Here is a 17,061-nt window from a genome sequence, read left to right on the forward strand (position 1 = left end):
AATATTAATAATTTTCCATGAAAATTTTTTATTATTAATAGCTATAATGTACGTCGAAAAGTTATAAATACATGTAAGAGCACGAGTTGAACTTGTGTGATACAAAGCGGCGTGAAACGTGAAACGTAACGCAATTTCCTCGAATATTATATTTAAAAAATTTTTTTTTATTACAACATTACTATATATTATATACACGCTGTGCCGAAATGCTTATCGCGTTGTATAACGATGGCGAAATGCTTACTTTTGCTGTATATTAGCAGAGAGTTTATAGTTTAGATCATATCGATAGCGTAATTTCAGTAAAAGCCTTTACGTCTTTGTTTATTTACTTTTTTTCAATCTAGCTACCACAGAACAAAACTTGAGAAATTAGTTTAATATTTTCAAAATTCAGCAAATAATTCAGGTTGGCTTTATAACAATCATCTAATGGATAGAATTTTTTGAAAATATATATAATATGTATATATAAAATGAACTAAATCAAGGCCCGAATTATTTAACAACAAACTTTCGACAAACACGCCGACCGCAAAAAATGTGATAAATTTCAAATTTACTGCGTCACACTTCGGCTAAAAGCCTAAATATAGCGTAGATAAGATATGTAAGAGAAATACGTTGACAAGGATGTTGAAAAGGCCTTTCCTTTGTCAAGATAGCAATTCTAAACAGAGAATTACAGTAAACACCAATCGGTACAAATTTTTCACAGGAAAATTGCTCCGCGTGTGATTTCCGAAGTTTCCCTTGTTTGCAAGGCCGAAATATCATAATCTTCATTTCGGAGAACTTCTGTACATAACAATATAAATGATAACCATTAGCTTGCACAGTTTGCGTACAAAATTAGAGCCGCAAATAACGTGACCCATCAAACAATTTAATCTCGTCTGTATTTACGTTTCCTTATTTTTTCGTTTCTTTCCTTATGTTTCCTCGAAATGTTGAATTCTATTTTACGCCCAAGTATTCGTTTATTTACGAATAAATAGATGGTATTTGCTTTTTCTTCCGGAAATTTTCTTCACTCGTTCGATGCTCAATTTATTTCAAGTAAAAAAATAAAAATTAAAACAACCGTTTAATAATTAAATTGCAGATTTTATTAAATTCATTAGATTCTAGGGCGTCTTAATTTTTATTCGTTCGTTCGTTAAAAACAATGATTTTTGTTGTTGTTTTTCGTTACCTCTCTTCCTCGAGCAGCCGCCCGTATCCTCCAACGAATCCAAATTATTATCCAACGCATAAATTGTCTCTCGACTATAAAACCAGCACTTGAACTTCATTCGATATAAACAATTGATTAACTTTGCATCAACTTATCATTTGTAACGATCAAACGATATTAACGAATAAAATATATAACACCTGAATATAATTTTAACAACATTATGGAAAACAAGTAGAAAACAAAACTGTTATTACAACTTTGGTGATATTTTTTTTCAATTATAATGTACATTAGGAGGGAATCGTTTATACATATAAATATATTGTTTTCATCTCGTGGATAAAAAATAAAAGCAATTTGATTGTATACGTACAATATAATAATAAATGATTATTGAGAAAAAAAACAGAATTCATTTTCGAATTGTTTTGTATAAATTTTTGTAAATATCGTAGTAAGGATTAAGCTATGAAAACTTTTATGCTCCTGATATCTGTAAAAACGATAATATTCAAACCGACTCGAAAACAACAAAGTTCTGAGTCAATGTATCTAAAACGATACCCACAGTATAATAAATTATTGTAAAATTGTATTATAATTGTTCTTTTTTTTTATCCATACAGTTTGATTTCGTATTTTTCTCGAGTTGTTTTTCCCTGCATCTCAAGTACAATATTATATGATAAATTAGAAATCGCTGCGTTGAATTATCGACATACATAATCGTACAACAGAATAGTTAATACTTATAATATACGGTAAAAACAATAACAGAGATCCGTTCATTGTACGCGTAGTGTATAAAATGATACAAATCGCTATTCATATCCGCGCCGAGTAAAATAGAGCATTGCGATTATCTAATTACTACCACATACTCATACTCATACACTCACGAATCGTATCCGCGTGCAGACTTTACGACTAGTTATATACGCGAACTTATCTCAATGTATTGGCTTCAATTGTCCGAGATAAGTAACATACGACTCCGACAGTTCGTTAAACTCACGCCTAACTTCATCTTTCTTTTTCTACTATATCGTGAAATAATAAAATTTGCATTATCGAACATGTTTTCCATTTTTCATTATCAAACTCACCAATATTATACATCCGACGGGGATTTCAAAAATTTTAAATCAAATCAACATGTGTGAATAAGTTGGAGGAAAAGTGTCTGTAAGAATTGTAAATCCGTCGCGATTTTTTCCCCCCAAAATAAAAAGTAAAATTATAAAAATTCGTAGAAATTTGTAAAACTTAATGTAGTTATACGCGTGCATTAAATGCGGCGAATATACAAAATTATAAAGTAAGATTAAACGCGAGTGCCTTGATATTCGACATATACATATTTTACACATATATTTGTATTTATAATTTGTGTTCAAGCTGAACCACAATGGCGCGACTATCTATAGCGGCGAGGAAATGCGGTCCTCGTTTTATCGCCGTGCCGAAGGATAGTCACATTTTTCTGTTCTAATACGACGCAACGCGATTCTACTTGAAAAAAAAAAGCAGAGAAAGAGAAGCGAAGAAATGAATAATAACATTCTGGTGTGATATGACACGTGCCATCCACATGCGATTAGATTTACTGTACAAGTTCCGAATACAACACGTATGTCATGGAATATTAATTCCCCACTGTACTTCTTGTTGTTATTATCATTATTTTCATTATTCGTGCGATTATTAATACAAATCGCAATTCTTCTTGTATGTATACATTAGGGTAATCCTTATTAGGGAGTTGGAAAAATTTTCATTAAAAAAAAAAAAATTGTGTCAATTTCAAGCCTCTACGTCTACTGAAACGCGTGCCGGTAAGCTTCGAAGGTTTCAAATGTAAAATGAAGTATGTAGTTTTTATAACCAGTCGTTTCGTTTTGTATAACTTTGGTACAAATTGAGGGAACGATTTGAAACTTGGCAAGGTTTATTGCTTATAATGATAGGAACGAACCCTGAAATTTTCAAAATTTCATCATAATTTTGTGATATATTGCTTTTCGTATATAAGCTTAACAGCATCATCACCTTCATTAGGCTTATAATATGTAAAGGAACAATAATTATAAAATTACTATATATTATATGTATAATGTAAGTGTAAATAAATAAATGAATTATTATTGAAGTTAACATAGCTCAATTTCACAACAGAAGAGACAAAAAAGAAAAAGAAAAAAAAAAAAAGAAATTGATTGTAAACATAAAAAAAAAAAAAAAAAAAAAAAAAACATGTGGCGCTACCTGCAGGAAATAGAACGTACTAATCGTTGTCGGTAAAAATAGAAACTCCGAACAGCTCAACGCAAGTTATCGACTGTTGGTTAAGAAGAAAGTACCCCGGGTAATTTGACTATGAAGAGATTTCACGGATGGTAAAAATAAGAAAGCTGTTTAACCGACGAAACGAATCGCGACGCGGGTTGGTTTGAACACTTTAATACTCCTTTGACGATGATTATTACTGCTCTTGAACAAAAGTAGTACAATGTTTATACTCAACAATTAATTTAATTTTTGCATGCATGAAAATGTTCTATCGGCTTTAGATTCTTCATAGTCAATTTTTAACGTTGATATTATCAATATAACGACGATCATAAATATTAGCTTTTTTCATTTATAAAATCAATCTGGCAACCTATTAACCTCATTAGATTAAAAATAGAACTAAGATAGTCTCCGCACTTATAAGATACATAGTACTAAATTATCGACAAGACTCGGATGTGTGCAAATTTCTCGCCATTATTCAACTTTCACCAATTAAATAGACATAAAAAATACACCCGCAAATGGACTTGGGTCCAGAAATCGCGGTGAAGAAAAAAAATCTATCCAATTTCTACTACAATTTACAGATCACATAGCAGTACATTACAGTAGTTTGTGAAGAAAAATAAATTCCTCTCTCACTCTCTCTTTCTCTCTTACTACGATCAATTCTTCGATAAAAATCGCGAATTATTAACAGACATCAAAGTAAATTAAATTTTAAAAAATCACCATGCTCCACGTTTGTATGAATTTGAATAAAATTATACCTCGTAATGAAATAATTACTTTCTATAAACTCCGAAGAAAACTTGACCCTTTTTTCAACAAACATCGTCGTAACGTCGAGGTAAAAAAATTTCCCCACCAAGGGAGGCGTTGCGTTTCGACGATATTCGACGCAACGCATCGTCGACGGCGAACCGACGGGGACTTCCGCATTTTTACCACGCACAACGATTACGGTACCGCATCCTCAGGTATAACGCATTACTTACTGTACTTGTACTAACGTATAGCAAAAATAGCGGAGTAAATGCCTACGCAACGACACGTTTCGTCCTATGCTTGCATTGCCATGGCTATCGACTTGTGTCTACCTACCCGTCCGAAATTATACGAAATTATTTTCAGAGCCACGCGGGAGGCAGAGTTTCAGAGAAAATATACGCATTGGTTGTATTTTTTCAACCGAAAGGCACTGAGAATTTTTCCCCCGATACGCACGAACACCGTATGATTAATTTTCCAAAAAATTTGTCCAATATCCGAGGTTAAAAAAAAAAAAAAAAAAAATCTAAGTATAATCAAACAATTTTCAAATAATTCATTCGAAATAAAATAAAGAATGAAAAAAATTATTCTCATGTATCCCACAAATAAAAGTAACACGTAAAACGGTTTTTCATTCCTCGCAATAATATAAGGATTTAAATTATTCATAAATATCACACATTATTATCGGACATTGAATGAAAATTTGTAAAGAAAAATTTATGATAAATTGTAATTAAAAATGTGCAGGATAAATATTGTTGTAAACTATCGAATAAATGATTTCTTCGTATTTTAGAGACGACTGTTTTCAACGAACGAATATACTACAGGTGGGTGAGAATTATTTTCATGCAAAATCGAAGGGTGTATGTATAATATGAAGACGAAAAAAGAGAAAAAAAATTCTATACAATATTTAAAAAGAATATACAAGTTCGAATGCGTGTAATATCAAGCAGCTGCGCACCTGCTTGGGTCCTTCGAGCCTCGGATAAAAGGGCCAGGGGCGATTTAGGGCGATTTTGGGTACGTATAATATGCTTATAGGTATATATATATACACACGCGCAACGGCAAGCGAACCGGAAGTTTACCGAGGGGAGAAAACACGCTGTGTCGATGTTGTCCAGCCCGCAATATTGGCCAGGAATTCGTTTAAACGAAGCTTTACAGGTACAACGATAATTCGATGTAAAGAACGAGGAAAAAGAAGAAAAAAAAAATAAATTACCACAATGCAGGAGGATTCAAGAAAGAAATTTGGAAACGATAACTATTTGCACAGTAATTAAAAAAACAAGATTCGACTGAAATTTTATTCAATATAATTCTTTTAATTTATATTTATTTCTTTACTCTCGTTTCTTTTTTACATGCGATATAACAATGAATATGAATAGGAGAATAATAAGCGATAGATTTCAAAGTAATCATCAAAATCAATACTGGAAATGAAATGTTATAAAATATAAGAGGTGGTATTTTTAAAAGTCTCGACGTAATATTCAAGCGTCAGAAAAGTCAAATCAATTCAGGAAGAATTAGAGTTATATATTATAATTAATTAAACGACGTTAATAACTTTTTCAATCTTTAATCATGGATGAAAATAAACAAAACAAGTTAGGGAGAAAAAAAAAAAAAAACAGAAACGACAGAAAAGTTCAAAAAATATTTCTCTCTCTATATATATATATATATACACAACTTGTTTTGTGTTCGATGAACGTGGATAATTCTTTGGACTCTTTATCCGACCAGTGATCTCTTTGAACGAAGATGTCCGACGACCGATTTAATCGCTTCAGATTATTATCCGTACGCATATGTGTCGTATATAATATTCGAGCACGAGGATGATGAGACGATAAAGGACAGATAAGGTGAACACATTTTTCAAACTATGAGTCAGTCGTGGTATTTAATGTGATTCGTAACTGCGATTCGCTTGTTGGTTGTAATAATATGTGTACAATATCTAGATATGTGTAATATAAGTGTAAAGATTCAAGTAGATCTCGTACGGTAGTGTAAGATAAATCATTTATCAGGCTAATAAGGATTGATAGGTATAGCATAAGGAATTTGTATCGATTGATAATAAACAATTTTGACTCACCTGTATTTCAAGTAAGAGTTCCGTCTTCTTCCTCCTTATGTCATTTAAAATCTTCTGCTGCTCTGACGTCAATTCTAAAACAAATACAATAACGAGAGGAGATTAATAATTTTGTCGATTTTATTGGCTACAATTGGCGACAAACACGATAAATCTACGTACTTTACTTCGCGGTACAGAATTACGTGTCTAAGGGACGGGGTTGAAATTTCAAATTTGTAAAATTCCGAATTTTTTGGTGGCGAAACTTAAAGTAAAGAAATTAAACTTTGAAGAAATATCAAAGTTTCGAATGATCGTCGTAAGTCTCATTTTCGGTTTTTCTGATTCTCAAATACATTAAATGCGAATGAATGCGAGGTATATTTTATACGCATTCGTCACGTTATATGCAATACGAAAAATGTTTAGAATTGTCGGCGAGTTGATCCAGATACATCATCATACATTATGGATACAACACATACACGTACATATGCATACATGTAATCATTATGGGTATGAATTATGGTTTATACAACACGTAATTGAGGCCTCGTATAGCAATGACGTAATCTGTGGGTTTGAAATACAGCATTCACAATCGTGCGAGAGTCGCGGGACATGTGAATTTAATAATCAGAAAACAAGGCAGCGTAATGACCGATGTGCAACAAATAAATGGGACTTTTGCGCAATTTCAATTATCCAAATACCTGTACTTAAAGCTAAGAATTTAAGCCTCAAGAATTTTCAAATCTGAAGTAAAGATTTCCAAAAATTTATTGTCAATGAAAAATTTCAATGTAATTCGAAATTAATAAATCTTATCAATAATTCGACAAAGTCGTCTAGTTTCAAGTGTTTTCAAAATTTTCGAAAACAAAACTTCGATATTTTCGATAAAGTAATATTCTCACCGAAATGCAGGACCAAAATTTCGTGCTTGAAAAGTAAAGGAAAGATAAAATTGTAAAACGTAAAAGACAAAAATTAAGCACTACTTAGCGAAGGGAAATGAGGGGGAAAAAAGAAGAAAACAAGAAAATAACAGCGTATGAAAATTAGAACATGTTAGGTACACGAGGTAGTGAGGATCTATTGTCATCAAATTGTTAAATAATTGTAAATTATCAAGTAAAGGTTAATCATGACGATCTCTTACTCGTCGCCGGTACAAAGCTGCTGCATCCACTGCTGTTGCGACGACTATGTAGTATTATATTCATTAGAGTCAATTTAGCGAAAGTTCTAAAAATAGTTGTTTCGCATTAAAACTCTGTGTCTATGTGTGCTTTACCGCTCTGTTACTGGTGCACGACAGAGCAGGGACGACAAAGATGGTCTGGGGTACAAATAATAAAAAAGCATACGAGCACCTCGCCGATGGAATATACTCTGAGTCACAGCAATAGCATCAGCAGCAGTAGCAGCCTAGCTGCAGAAAAAGTGAAGAAATTCAGATTGTCTGGGAATTCAAGAAGGTGTGGGAAGTATTTTTCCCTTCTTCTTCACTGACATCAATGGTTCCCAGAATTTAAACGAACAGTTTAAAAAAGTTCTTTTGTAAAAACACCACTGAAAACGTACTAGAGAATTACACTTGTTACTTGCTGGACAATCGAATGCTCGGATATTAGTGTTTTATCTATGGAAGCGTGAGTAAGCGATATCGTATCACGCACGTAAAATCATCCAGCCTTTGTCGAGGTAGAAAAAATCTCTCCTCTAAATACCAGTCAGTACTCAGTTCTGTTACAAACGTTGAATTAAACGACAGAAGAAAAACTCTAGATTCTGTCATTAGTTATAATTACATGATAAACTTGTAGTCAAAGTATAAGTGGCGTATATGATTTATATCGTCACACGTGGTTAGTCTTGCGACTTATCGGAACAGGAAATTTCGTAATTAGCCAACGGTCAACGGATGTATATTTATGGAATTCAAGGTATCTTTGTTACCCAGAAGAGGCATCGATTCTGCAACTGCGTTACTCGAGTGCTTACTCGCAAGCTTTTTTCCTCATTCAGATAACGTTGTGAAATTTTATCTTTTGGAGTGGGAGAGATTAGATTTCAATGGCTTGTGATTTTATAATCAAATCTCACGTATTTCTATTAAAATATTTCAATTAACTTCTACTGTTCTGAAAAATCTCATTGCTTATCTCAATTTTACACTCTATCACCGTGACATGTGATAACAAGGAACTGTATTTCTTTGCACAACTGTGAGTGACAAACGTCATAGAAATAATGAGTCAGATATTTATTTTGAAATAATTGAGCACAGCGATGCGAACAAGATCCTGAACAGCGTAACACATGGATGATAATTCTGGATGAATCGACAGGGATAAGTTCTATCGTTTTAGGTAGAAACTGTGAATTTGGATCAACGGGACGTATAAACAGAGAAAGATAAGGTACAAACAAAGCAGCATAAAACTGAAGTTTGTTTTTAACTTAAATATTGAAAATACAAAGTCAAATGTTGGCACAGGTCGTCGATTGACTGTACAAAAACATAAATGAATGAAAACGATACAGGAGGTGAAGGAAAAGAAAATGTTTAGAAGGTTGAAACAACCCGCCAAACAACTTACAACAAGAAACACACAGAGAGGGGCGTAACAACAGCTATTTGAAAAAAACAAGAAACGAACATTGTGTCAAAGCTCTGTAATAGATGTCAGAGTGATATAGGGAAAAAGAGAGGGAAAACGAAGTACAAAAAATTCGACAGAATCGCGATCAGTTAAAAAGCATTGACAGAGGTTAGACAGGAGACGCGGTCCAAGGCGTGTCGTACCTGAGTGTTTTTTTTTACTCTCTTCTTTCTCGCGGCTTTCTGTTTACGAGGAGGCGAGAGATGTGGGAAAGGGAATCGACCACCGTGCGTACGAGCCCACGCATTGAGTAAAGGGGGGGCAATCGGCACTCTCGCCAGACTGTCAATGGATGAGATTTGGGCCCGTTTACTAGGCTGATTTTCGCTACTCACCCGTCGTGCTGAACTGGTCGACCTGGTGTGCTCCAGAGTTGACTCCCGATCCGCCCAGGCCGTCCAAATCCTGCCACATTTCCGATATTAAACACTTTTCCGACTAGCGCACCAACTACCACTTCACTCTACCGGCGCCATTTTGACTGTGTACGTATAACGTACCTGCCGTAGCGCCCCTACTTTCGGTTCGTTTCGATTGACAACGCGTCCCCCCTCCATGCCTAGGTACTCTATCGGTAACGTAGAAACTTTCGCGACTCGACTGATCCCGAATCGAATCAGGCGCTAAGCGCTGACTGACGAACGGCGCGGTAAAGCGGGCTGCCTGTCGTAGGGCGGATTCCAAAAAATTCTTCATTTCAAAGCCGTGAATTGAATAAAATTTGATAAACTGTTGATAGATTTGCCACTGAGTTGAAATTTTATCCACATTCACGCAAGGTTACATTCTGGGTGATTGATTAATTGTTGAAATATCACTTTCACGAAGTGGGGAAAAGTTTTTTTTTTTAACAATGCATTCGAAAGCAAAATTTCGCAAGTTTTAGTACTGAGGCTTAATGGCTGAAAAGTTTTTTGATAATTTACAGTTTTATTCAAAATATTTTTGTGCTCGTTTGGATAAAGCCTTACTGTCATTTGTTTAGCGTAAATTCGTAGAAAGTTAAAACATAACTCACTACCTGATAATTTTGCTCATATGTATCGTAATATACTGTTACAAAGAGTGAAATCACCCGTTTTACCTCCCCTTCAAATGATCTAGTAGTTATCACAGATAAAAGACATGTAAGACTTCATATGCCATAAAATGAATAAGGTTGCTGCGTCAACCGATAGTATTGTAAAAAGAGCCTTGTTTCGGACGTTAAACTGATAACACTTACTTTCCATTAAAGCATTTTTTCAATATTTAATTTCCGCTTTTGATTGCTTCGCTAATTAAGCTCACGAACCCGTATTTATTTCGTGACGTTGGCCAAAACATTACAATACATACGCAATAATTTACATAGTGAATCTCGACGTCCAGTGATACAGTTGTTAGTAGATATTGAATGTACAGCAACAATTTCAACAAAACGTAACTACGGAGCGCCAGTCCTGAAGGTCGAAATCCATGAGATAAAAGACCCGGACAGCCAGAACTACGGAGCGCTCATCCTGGAAGTCGAGTTTCACAAGGTAGTGGATCTGGAGCGCAGGATCCAGAAGGTAGAGAACCTGGTACTCGAAATTTGCGGAGCGCGATTCACATTCGTCCTCTCTACTGCGCGATTCTTTCCGGACTGAGGAATTCGGCTAGCTGATTTTCGTCGTCGACGATTACTATAGATCGATGACGTCAAGTGAGAAAAAATTTTGGGTGACGTCACTTTCCGAATATTCGAACATCCAAAATTTGGTTTCCAACTTTAATACTGTGTACGATGATTTCAGCAGCGCGATCGTATTTTATACAGGCACTAAAATTTTGTTACGTCGAAAATACGACAGCAAGAATAGCTCGTTACAGTGATAATCGTCTTTTATTACCGTCGACGAAGGTCTGAAAACGAAGAATTTCGATCCTCGAGCAATGTCCGGTGTGCAAGTTTAAGGTGCATATATATTGTTGATGGCAAGAATAGGTGATATACGGCAATAATACCCTTACATGACGAGACTCTGACCCAGTCAACCCGGTCAGACTACCATCCGCATAAAAAAGGGTGCATATCGATTACGAGGCGGTCAATTAATGTCTGCACCACGAAGATCCCCGTTGACCCAAATCCGCGTAGTCGCCTTGGTGAAAATGATTTTTACGATTTTCCATGAATTTTCAGGGCAATTGGGATATTTCGTACAATTTTGTAGGAAAAATTGTTTTCGTGGAATTTAGTAAATATGGATAGTTTCCCATAAAAAAAAAACACGTAGATTTTCATTAAAAAATAAATTATTTTTATACTGCAATATTTAACGAAAATTAAGAATTCTTTACGGAAAAAGAAATTACCGTAAGAATTCCTAGAAGAAGAAATTTTCACCATGGCGACCGGATGGCCACCACATACGATGCAGACATGAGAAAAGGACGCGTGGAAAACGCGGACTTGTTGCGAGCCCTGGGAATTCGGGTACATCGAAAAAAGCATGCCATGGCATTGATTAACAAAATTCCGTTGGTCAATTTGCCCGTGAGTTACATTTGTCTTAATGAATTTTGGCAATCGGGTCGATTTAGTCTCACCATAAAAGCAATATAGGGTGCCTCTATCCTGTATAGCTCAATCAAACCGCTCTAATGGCAGAAAGGCCTGCATAACTTGGAAGCGAGAAGCGACCCCTCGGGTGTTGCGGATGCTGATCAATAAACGGGAGAAGAGGCGGATGCTGGAGGAGAGCGGAGGAGAGCGGAAGAGACACGAGGACCAGAGGCACGGGCAAGAAATTTGGAAATTAAAATGGGTCGTTACCGAGGAGTTTACCGGTGGCTCATATAGCTGACGACGTCGGCGACGAGCGGGAATTTCGACCCTGAAAAATAGGGTGGTCTTATAATCTACCGGAGAACTTGTACCGGAGGTACAGGCTTTGTTCTGAATTATTAAACGCGACGCATGCGCTCCATGAATGTTCGACCCCGTCGCCGTTGGAAGGAGTCGTCGAGAATCAGCTCGACAGAGAAACGCGACTTGTCAGCTCGTCGGGAGCGTCGATCGTATTGTCGTTTGATACATTTTGTTTGTTTGTTTTTTTTTTTTTTATTTTGTCGGTCGGGGAAAAAGTGGGCGTTTCAAACTCCTAAATGTGCAGCCGGGTCAATCGGATGTATTTCAACAAATCGTGATTTCTCTACATGATCGACCGAGCGCAGCACCGCTTTTCGTTTTAATCGCAGAACCTTTAAACGCCGCGACCAAATCGAAACCGGCTCGTTCTGCTTTCGTTATTCGGCTAATCAGGTTGGATATCGCCGTGCGGATAATAGGGCGAAGCTCGTATCGTCGTGTCTTTTTCGATCAAACGTAATCGTGGCTCTATCTGCGATAAAACCTGGATTGCAGCATGAATAATCTGGAGTGCGGTGTTCGTCTGTGAAATTACTGTTAATTATTCAAATCAAGAAACATTAATCCTTGAAAAACTGACTCGCCTGGATATTGTCCACCCTAGGACAAGTTTGAAAAAAGCTCCAAAGCTAGGGAGTGACGTTATCGGTTTAAAAAGTTAGTTAGATGTTCTGTAAGTAGCCTTCAGTTAGGAGAAGTGGCGGTAGATGATGATTCTGTGCAGTATTTATCAGGAATCAATCCGATTTACGTATTATCCCATAATCTGAGCGCAAATATTCGCATGCATTATTTTTGGATTGTGCATGAGCTGTCAATAAGCAATATCCATGTGAGAACAAAAAAATGAAAATAAATAAACGAACAAACAAATGAATCGACCTGTTTTCCGGGCGCGAAACTCACGCATATATAAACCCTGAAAATAATGTATGTGATTATATTCACGGTAGAAAGTTAATTCCTCATACATTGTTATTGAATTTTTGCATATTTCGTTTTTACGGTTTCCTGAACTTAAATAAACACAACGTTTCAGTAAAACCTAGAAACGATTTTTACGGAACTAGTGTTGTTATCACGTCGAGCGGTTATCGGTAACCACATCCGAGCCAACAGTAACTTTATTACGGCCTATTCTGAATAGGCATCACGTTGATTACGCGCACGAACGAATAAAAGGAAATGAGAGGAACTAGTACCGAGGAGTCCAATGTTTGAGTGTGTAATTGATTCATTGTAAAAGATAAGGAGAGTACAATGAGTGAGTATATGTTGAGGACGATAAGGGAAGAGAAGTTAGTTTAGATGTTGGCCGAATGCGAGATGACTTGAGAGTGAGAATATATGGGGGGAAGGATGCAAGGGACTGGCTAGTCGAAGCTTAGGAATAGAGGGAGCTTTTTGCTGATGCGGTATGATAAGGTGATGATAAGAAGAAGATTCGGGGCATAAGATAGCCGTAGAGTGTAGGAAATGAATCTGAGGTCTGGAGGACGTAACGCGGCAATCTGTTTTTCCGATGATCTAATACGACTTCTTTAAGACTCCGTTTGAAATTTGAAAATCGGTTCGTTATACAATAAAAAGATCAAATTTTTCGTTTGAAAAATGAGATTTGTTCTGATTTCATGTACCTTCTCATCTATGGATTTTTCATTCACTAAACTTCAGGTAATTAGTTGAATATCATCCACACCATTCTCTAACTTATTGATCAATGACAATATTCGTGTACTATCAAGTCTCTTTGTCCGTAACGAGAACGATCTCAGGTACAAAAAAAAAAAAAAACTGCAGTGTTGATATTCATCCCATTCCGAGGCTGTATAGAAGTACGCATCGATGCCACACGCACCAATACTACAAACAATTGAATGCACGCCAGAGTGTGCCAAAAAAAAAAAATATATGTTTTTCAAATACTCACAAAAATTTCGGTAGAGCATCTCAATCAAATCGAATATCTCAGCCAAATATGAGCTCTTAATATTGATATTTAGAGGTGCCGATTTTGTTCTTTCCATTTTCCATTTAAATAATACGTAAGGAAAAGCGGAATATTTTTGACTCATAAGCTATCTAATTACAGATTCTTATAGGAAGTTTCACACTCTATAAAAAAGCACCGAGATAGAATTTCCCTAACTCTAACCGATTAAGAGATATTCGAATTGACTCAATGTTTACAGGCGAATATCTCTTAATCGGTTGGAGTTGGGAAAATTCTATCTCAGTACTTTTTTATAGAGCGTAGAATTTGCTATAAGAATCTGTATTTGAATATTTACTAAGTCCAGCCGTTTACGTGGTAGAAAAAATTCAAAAATGTTCCGGTTTTTTTTTACGTTTTATTTAAATCGAAGATGCAAAAAACATCAGTATTAAGAGCTCATATTTGGTTGAGATATACCATTTGAGATGCTTTAGCTGCAAAAAGTAAAAAATGCTAACCCAAAAGCAGCTTAGTGTTAACATATGTCACACGCTATTTTTTAGTACCAGTACAATACGTTGCAGTAATAATTAACACATTCGATAATTAGTCTAGATACGTATATTATGATCAGGCAAAGTTGTTGATTATAAAATCTCAGCGATAATACCAGGGGTCACGAAAATATCAAGGATCGTGTCGATTCGACCGAGGAGATTTGATGAAACATAAAATGAATTCGTTAGTTGGGACTTGACGAGAGAAGTGAAAAGGAATTGAAAAGAAGAAAAAATACAAGGTACCCGAATTCAGATGTGAACTGCATTCATAACATCGTTGGTAATATCATTGCGCGATGAAGACCGAAGGAAAGCTTCTTAACAAGGTTTTATCGATAAGATTTACGAAAATGAGGAAACGGCTCGTGCTCGGATTCGCCAGTGTGGTATTCCTCTTCATCCTAGTGATATCGAGCGACAGTGACATGATACAAAGGGTTACACCCTTCTTGGGATACGCTCAGGAACGCGACGTATCCTGCTACGAAGAGTCCCCGACGATCGACTCGATCGAGCAATTCGAATCCGAAGAAGGTGAGAAGAACTCGGGACACTGAGTATAAAGAATCGTTTAAATTTTTTAGCTAGCACACGAATTGAGTGAATTAAAAAAAAATAAAAATAACGAACGGTTAAGTCAATCTTCACTAACATTCCAACAGGCTGCACATATTTATGATCTGGTAAAAATTTGCGGATGACTCAAATCCCCTATTGCAATCAACGAAAATTCTTTCAGCGCAATTGCAACAACAGACAAATGAGATGTATCTATAAACCAAAAAAATAAACACTCATTTACTTAGAGATATGTGTTTGTTGAGAAAAAAAAAAAGAAATTTTTTACTTCATACATGCGTGGAAACTTCTTTACATATATAATATTTAATTATTTTTTGTTCAATTAGTCCAACGACTTTTTTATACGTTTCACTTTTCTTTTATACAAATATATGATGGATTGACTCGTTTTGAAATGCAAAAAAAAAACACATCGGTAGCAGTGTTTTCAAAAAATCTAAGGTCTGCTCAGAGCGGTTTCAGGATAACCGACGATCGACATTCGAAAGTGATCTTAGATACGTTTCAGGTACGATTTCGGAAAGACGGATATTCTTCCACGAGACGTCTTGCTTCGGGGAGGAAGGCGCCATCCTAAACGCCCGTCAAGCTTGCGCCGTCGAATCGGCGGCGATGATGAACCCGAAGACGACGGTTTACCTGCTCTTCGTAAGTCCGGTAAAGTTTGCGAACGCCTCTAAAGAGATAGTCAGGCAGTTGACGAGCTACGAGAACGTCAGGATACGACACATTTCCATGGAGAGGTACACGAAGGGAACACCGATCGAGGAATGGTACGCCACGGACGTTCTTAAGACAAGTCGATGGCCCAGGAGTCACATGTCGGACATACTGAGGTACCTCACCCTCTGGAAATACGGTGGGATTTACCTCGACCTCGACGTCGTCGTCACATCGTGAGTCTCGAAGATCACCGAGAGCTTCTCCGACTCTGTGTTATTTCTGACTTGAGTATCTGTATTCGAGTATTCGCTACAGTATTATTAGCGAGAGGTTATTCACTCCCGATTGGTGCCTGCACGTGATTTCTTTATGTCTTGCGGTTTCGTTGTATAATACGAATTCGCGCGTCTTCAGCAGCAGATTTCGAGAAATTTCCCTGACTTTACATCGTGAGATGCAATTTCGGGAACGAATTACCCCTCGATCGTATTCAAGTTTTATTTGTAACAATGTAGGCACTTGGTGTAAATCAGGGCTCTGCGATTAGTCAATTAATGATACACTTCGATGTAAACTAACAGGATGAGATTTATTTATCAAGCATCCTTCCAAAGTATCATAAACCGCGGGATGACTGCTTGGGGGGAACGAATTAATACTAAAAACAAAAATGCATCGAAACAAACGATAAATCGACGAATCGCAGAGCGTTTTAACTGTACTTTTGCACCACCTCAAGACCTCCTTGTATCGACACTTATCCCGACCTCTCTTTTCCCAGGAGTCTGGAACACCTGACGAATTTCGCTGGTGCCGAAGACTGGGAAGATGTGGCTGCCGGTGTTTTGGGCTTCGAGAAATCGAGCTTGGGTCGAAGGATGGCTGACGCTTGTCTGCGGGACCTGAAGACCAACTTCCGGGGTGACGTGTGGGGCAATAACGGTCCTGGGGTGATAACGAGGATCCTCCAAAAGCTCTGCGCTACCAAATACGTGAGAGTTATTCAATCGATGAATTCCGAAGCGAGAGTTGTGGGCAAGTTGACGGGTTACACCCACGTTGTTTGTTTCTTACTTCTCTTCTCAGGCTCGAGATATGACGACGGTTCGGTGCCATGGTTTCACCGTCTATCCGCCATCGACTTTCTACCCGATCCATTACAAGAAATGGAAACGCTACTTCGAGGAGACGGACAGAAACTCGACGTTCAAAATGCTCGAGGATTCCCTCGTCATTCACGTATGGAACAAGCTAAGCAAGGACCAAAAAATCAACGTCGGTAGTCGGGCTCCTTATGCCGTTATTGCTCAAAAACATTGTCCCAAAGTCTACAGTCACTGCGGGAAAGTATTTTGAAGGGAAACTGTAAGTATTACTTTTATAAGCAATGCGAAAGAAA

The 17,061-nt window shown here is 36.7% G+C and overlaps 2 protein-coding genes across 8 annotated transcripts in view; one reads left to right on the plus strand and one right to left on the minus strand.

Moving 5' to 3' along the window:
- LOC124176809 (cytohesin-1) overlaps positions 1 to 9,499 on the minus strand; it is a 41,857-nt gene extending 32,358 nt beyond the window's left edge. Inside the window, exons 1-2 of the mRNA XM_046558521.1 lie at positions 9,361 to 9,499; positions 6,375 to 6,448 (exon numbers count right to left, since the gene is read on the minus strand). Of these exons, the coding sequence (XP_046414477.1) occupies positions 6,375 to 6,448; positions 9,361 to 9,439 (153 nt within the window). The 5' untranslated portion in view covers positions 9,440 to 9,499. The remainder of the gene's footprint in view (positions 1 to 6,374; positions 6,449 to 9,360) is intronic.
- Positions 9,500 to 12,101: 2,602 nt separating this feature from the next.
- On the plus strand, positions 12,102 to 17,058 carry LOC124176810 (lactosylceramide 4-alpha-galactosyltransferase-like). Of its 7 annotated transcripts, none has more exons than XM_046558522.1 (5): positions 12,102 to 12,594; positions 14,519 to 14,951; positions 15,508 to 15,895; positions 16,444 to 16,654; positions 16,749 to 17,058. In XM_046558522.1, exons 2-5 carry the CDS (start codon positions 14,714 to 14,716, stop codon positions 17,016 to 17,018), a joined length of 1,107 nt encoding a protein of 368 aa, XP_046414478.1. In that variant the 5' UTR covers positions 12,102 to 12,594; positions 14,519 to 14,713; the 3' UTR covers positions 17,019 to 17,058. The 7 variants fall into 7 exon arrangements, with proteins under 7 accessions (XP_046414478.1, XP_046414482.1, XP_046414480.1 ...); XM_046558526.1 differs by having other exon boundaries at positions 14,531 to 14,951; XM_046558524.1 differs by having other exon boundaries at positions 12,102 to 12,578; positions 14,492 to 14,951.
- Positions 17,059 to 17,061: the final 3 nt, after the last annotated feature.

This window comes from Neodiprion fabricii, chromosome 2, assembly GCF_021155785.1.
Source record: "Neodiprion fabricii isolate iyNeoFabr1 chromosome 2, iyNeoFabr1.1, whole genome shotgun sequence".
NCBI classification, from domain to species: domain Eukaryota; kingdom Metazoa; phylum Arthropoda; class Insecta; order Hymenoptera; family Diprionidae; genus Neodiprion; species Neodiprion fabricii.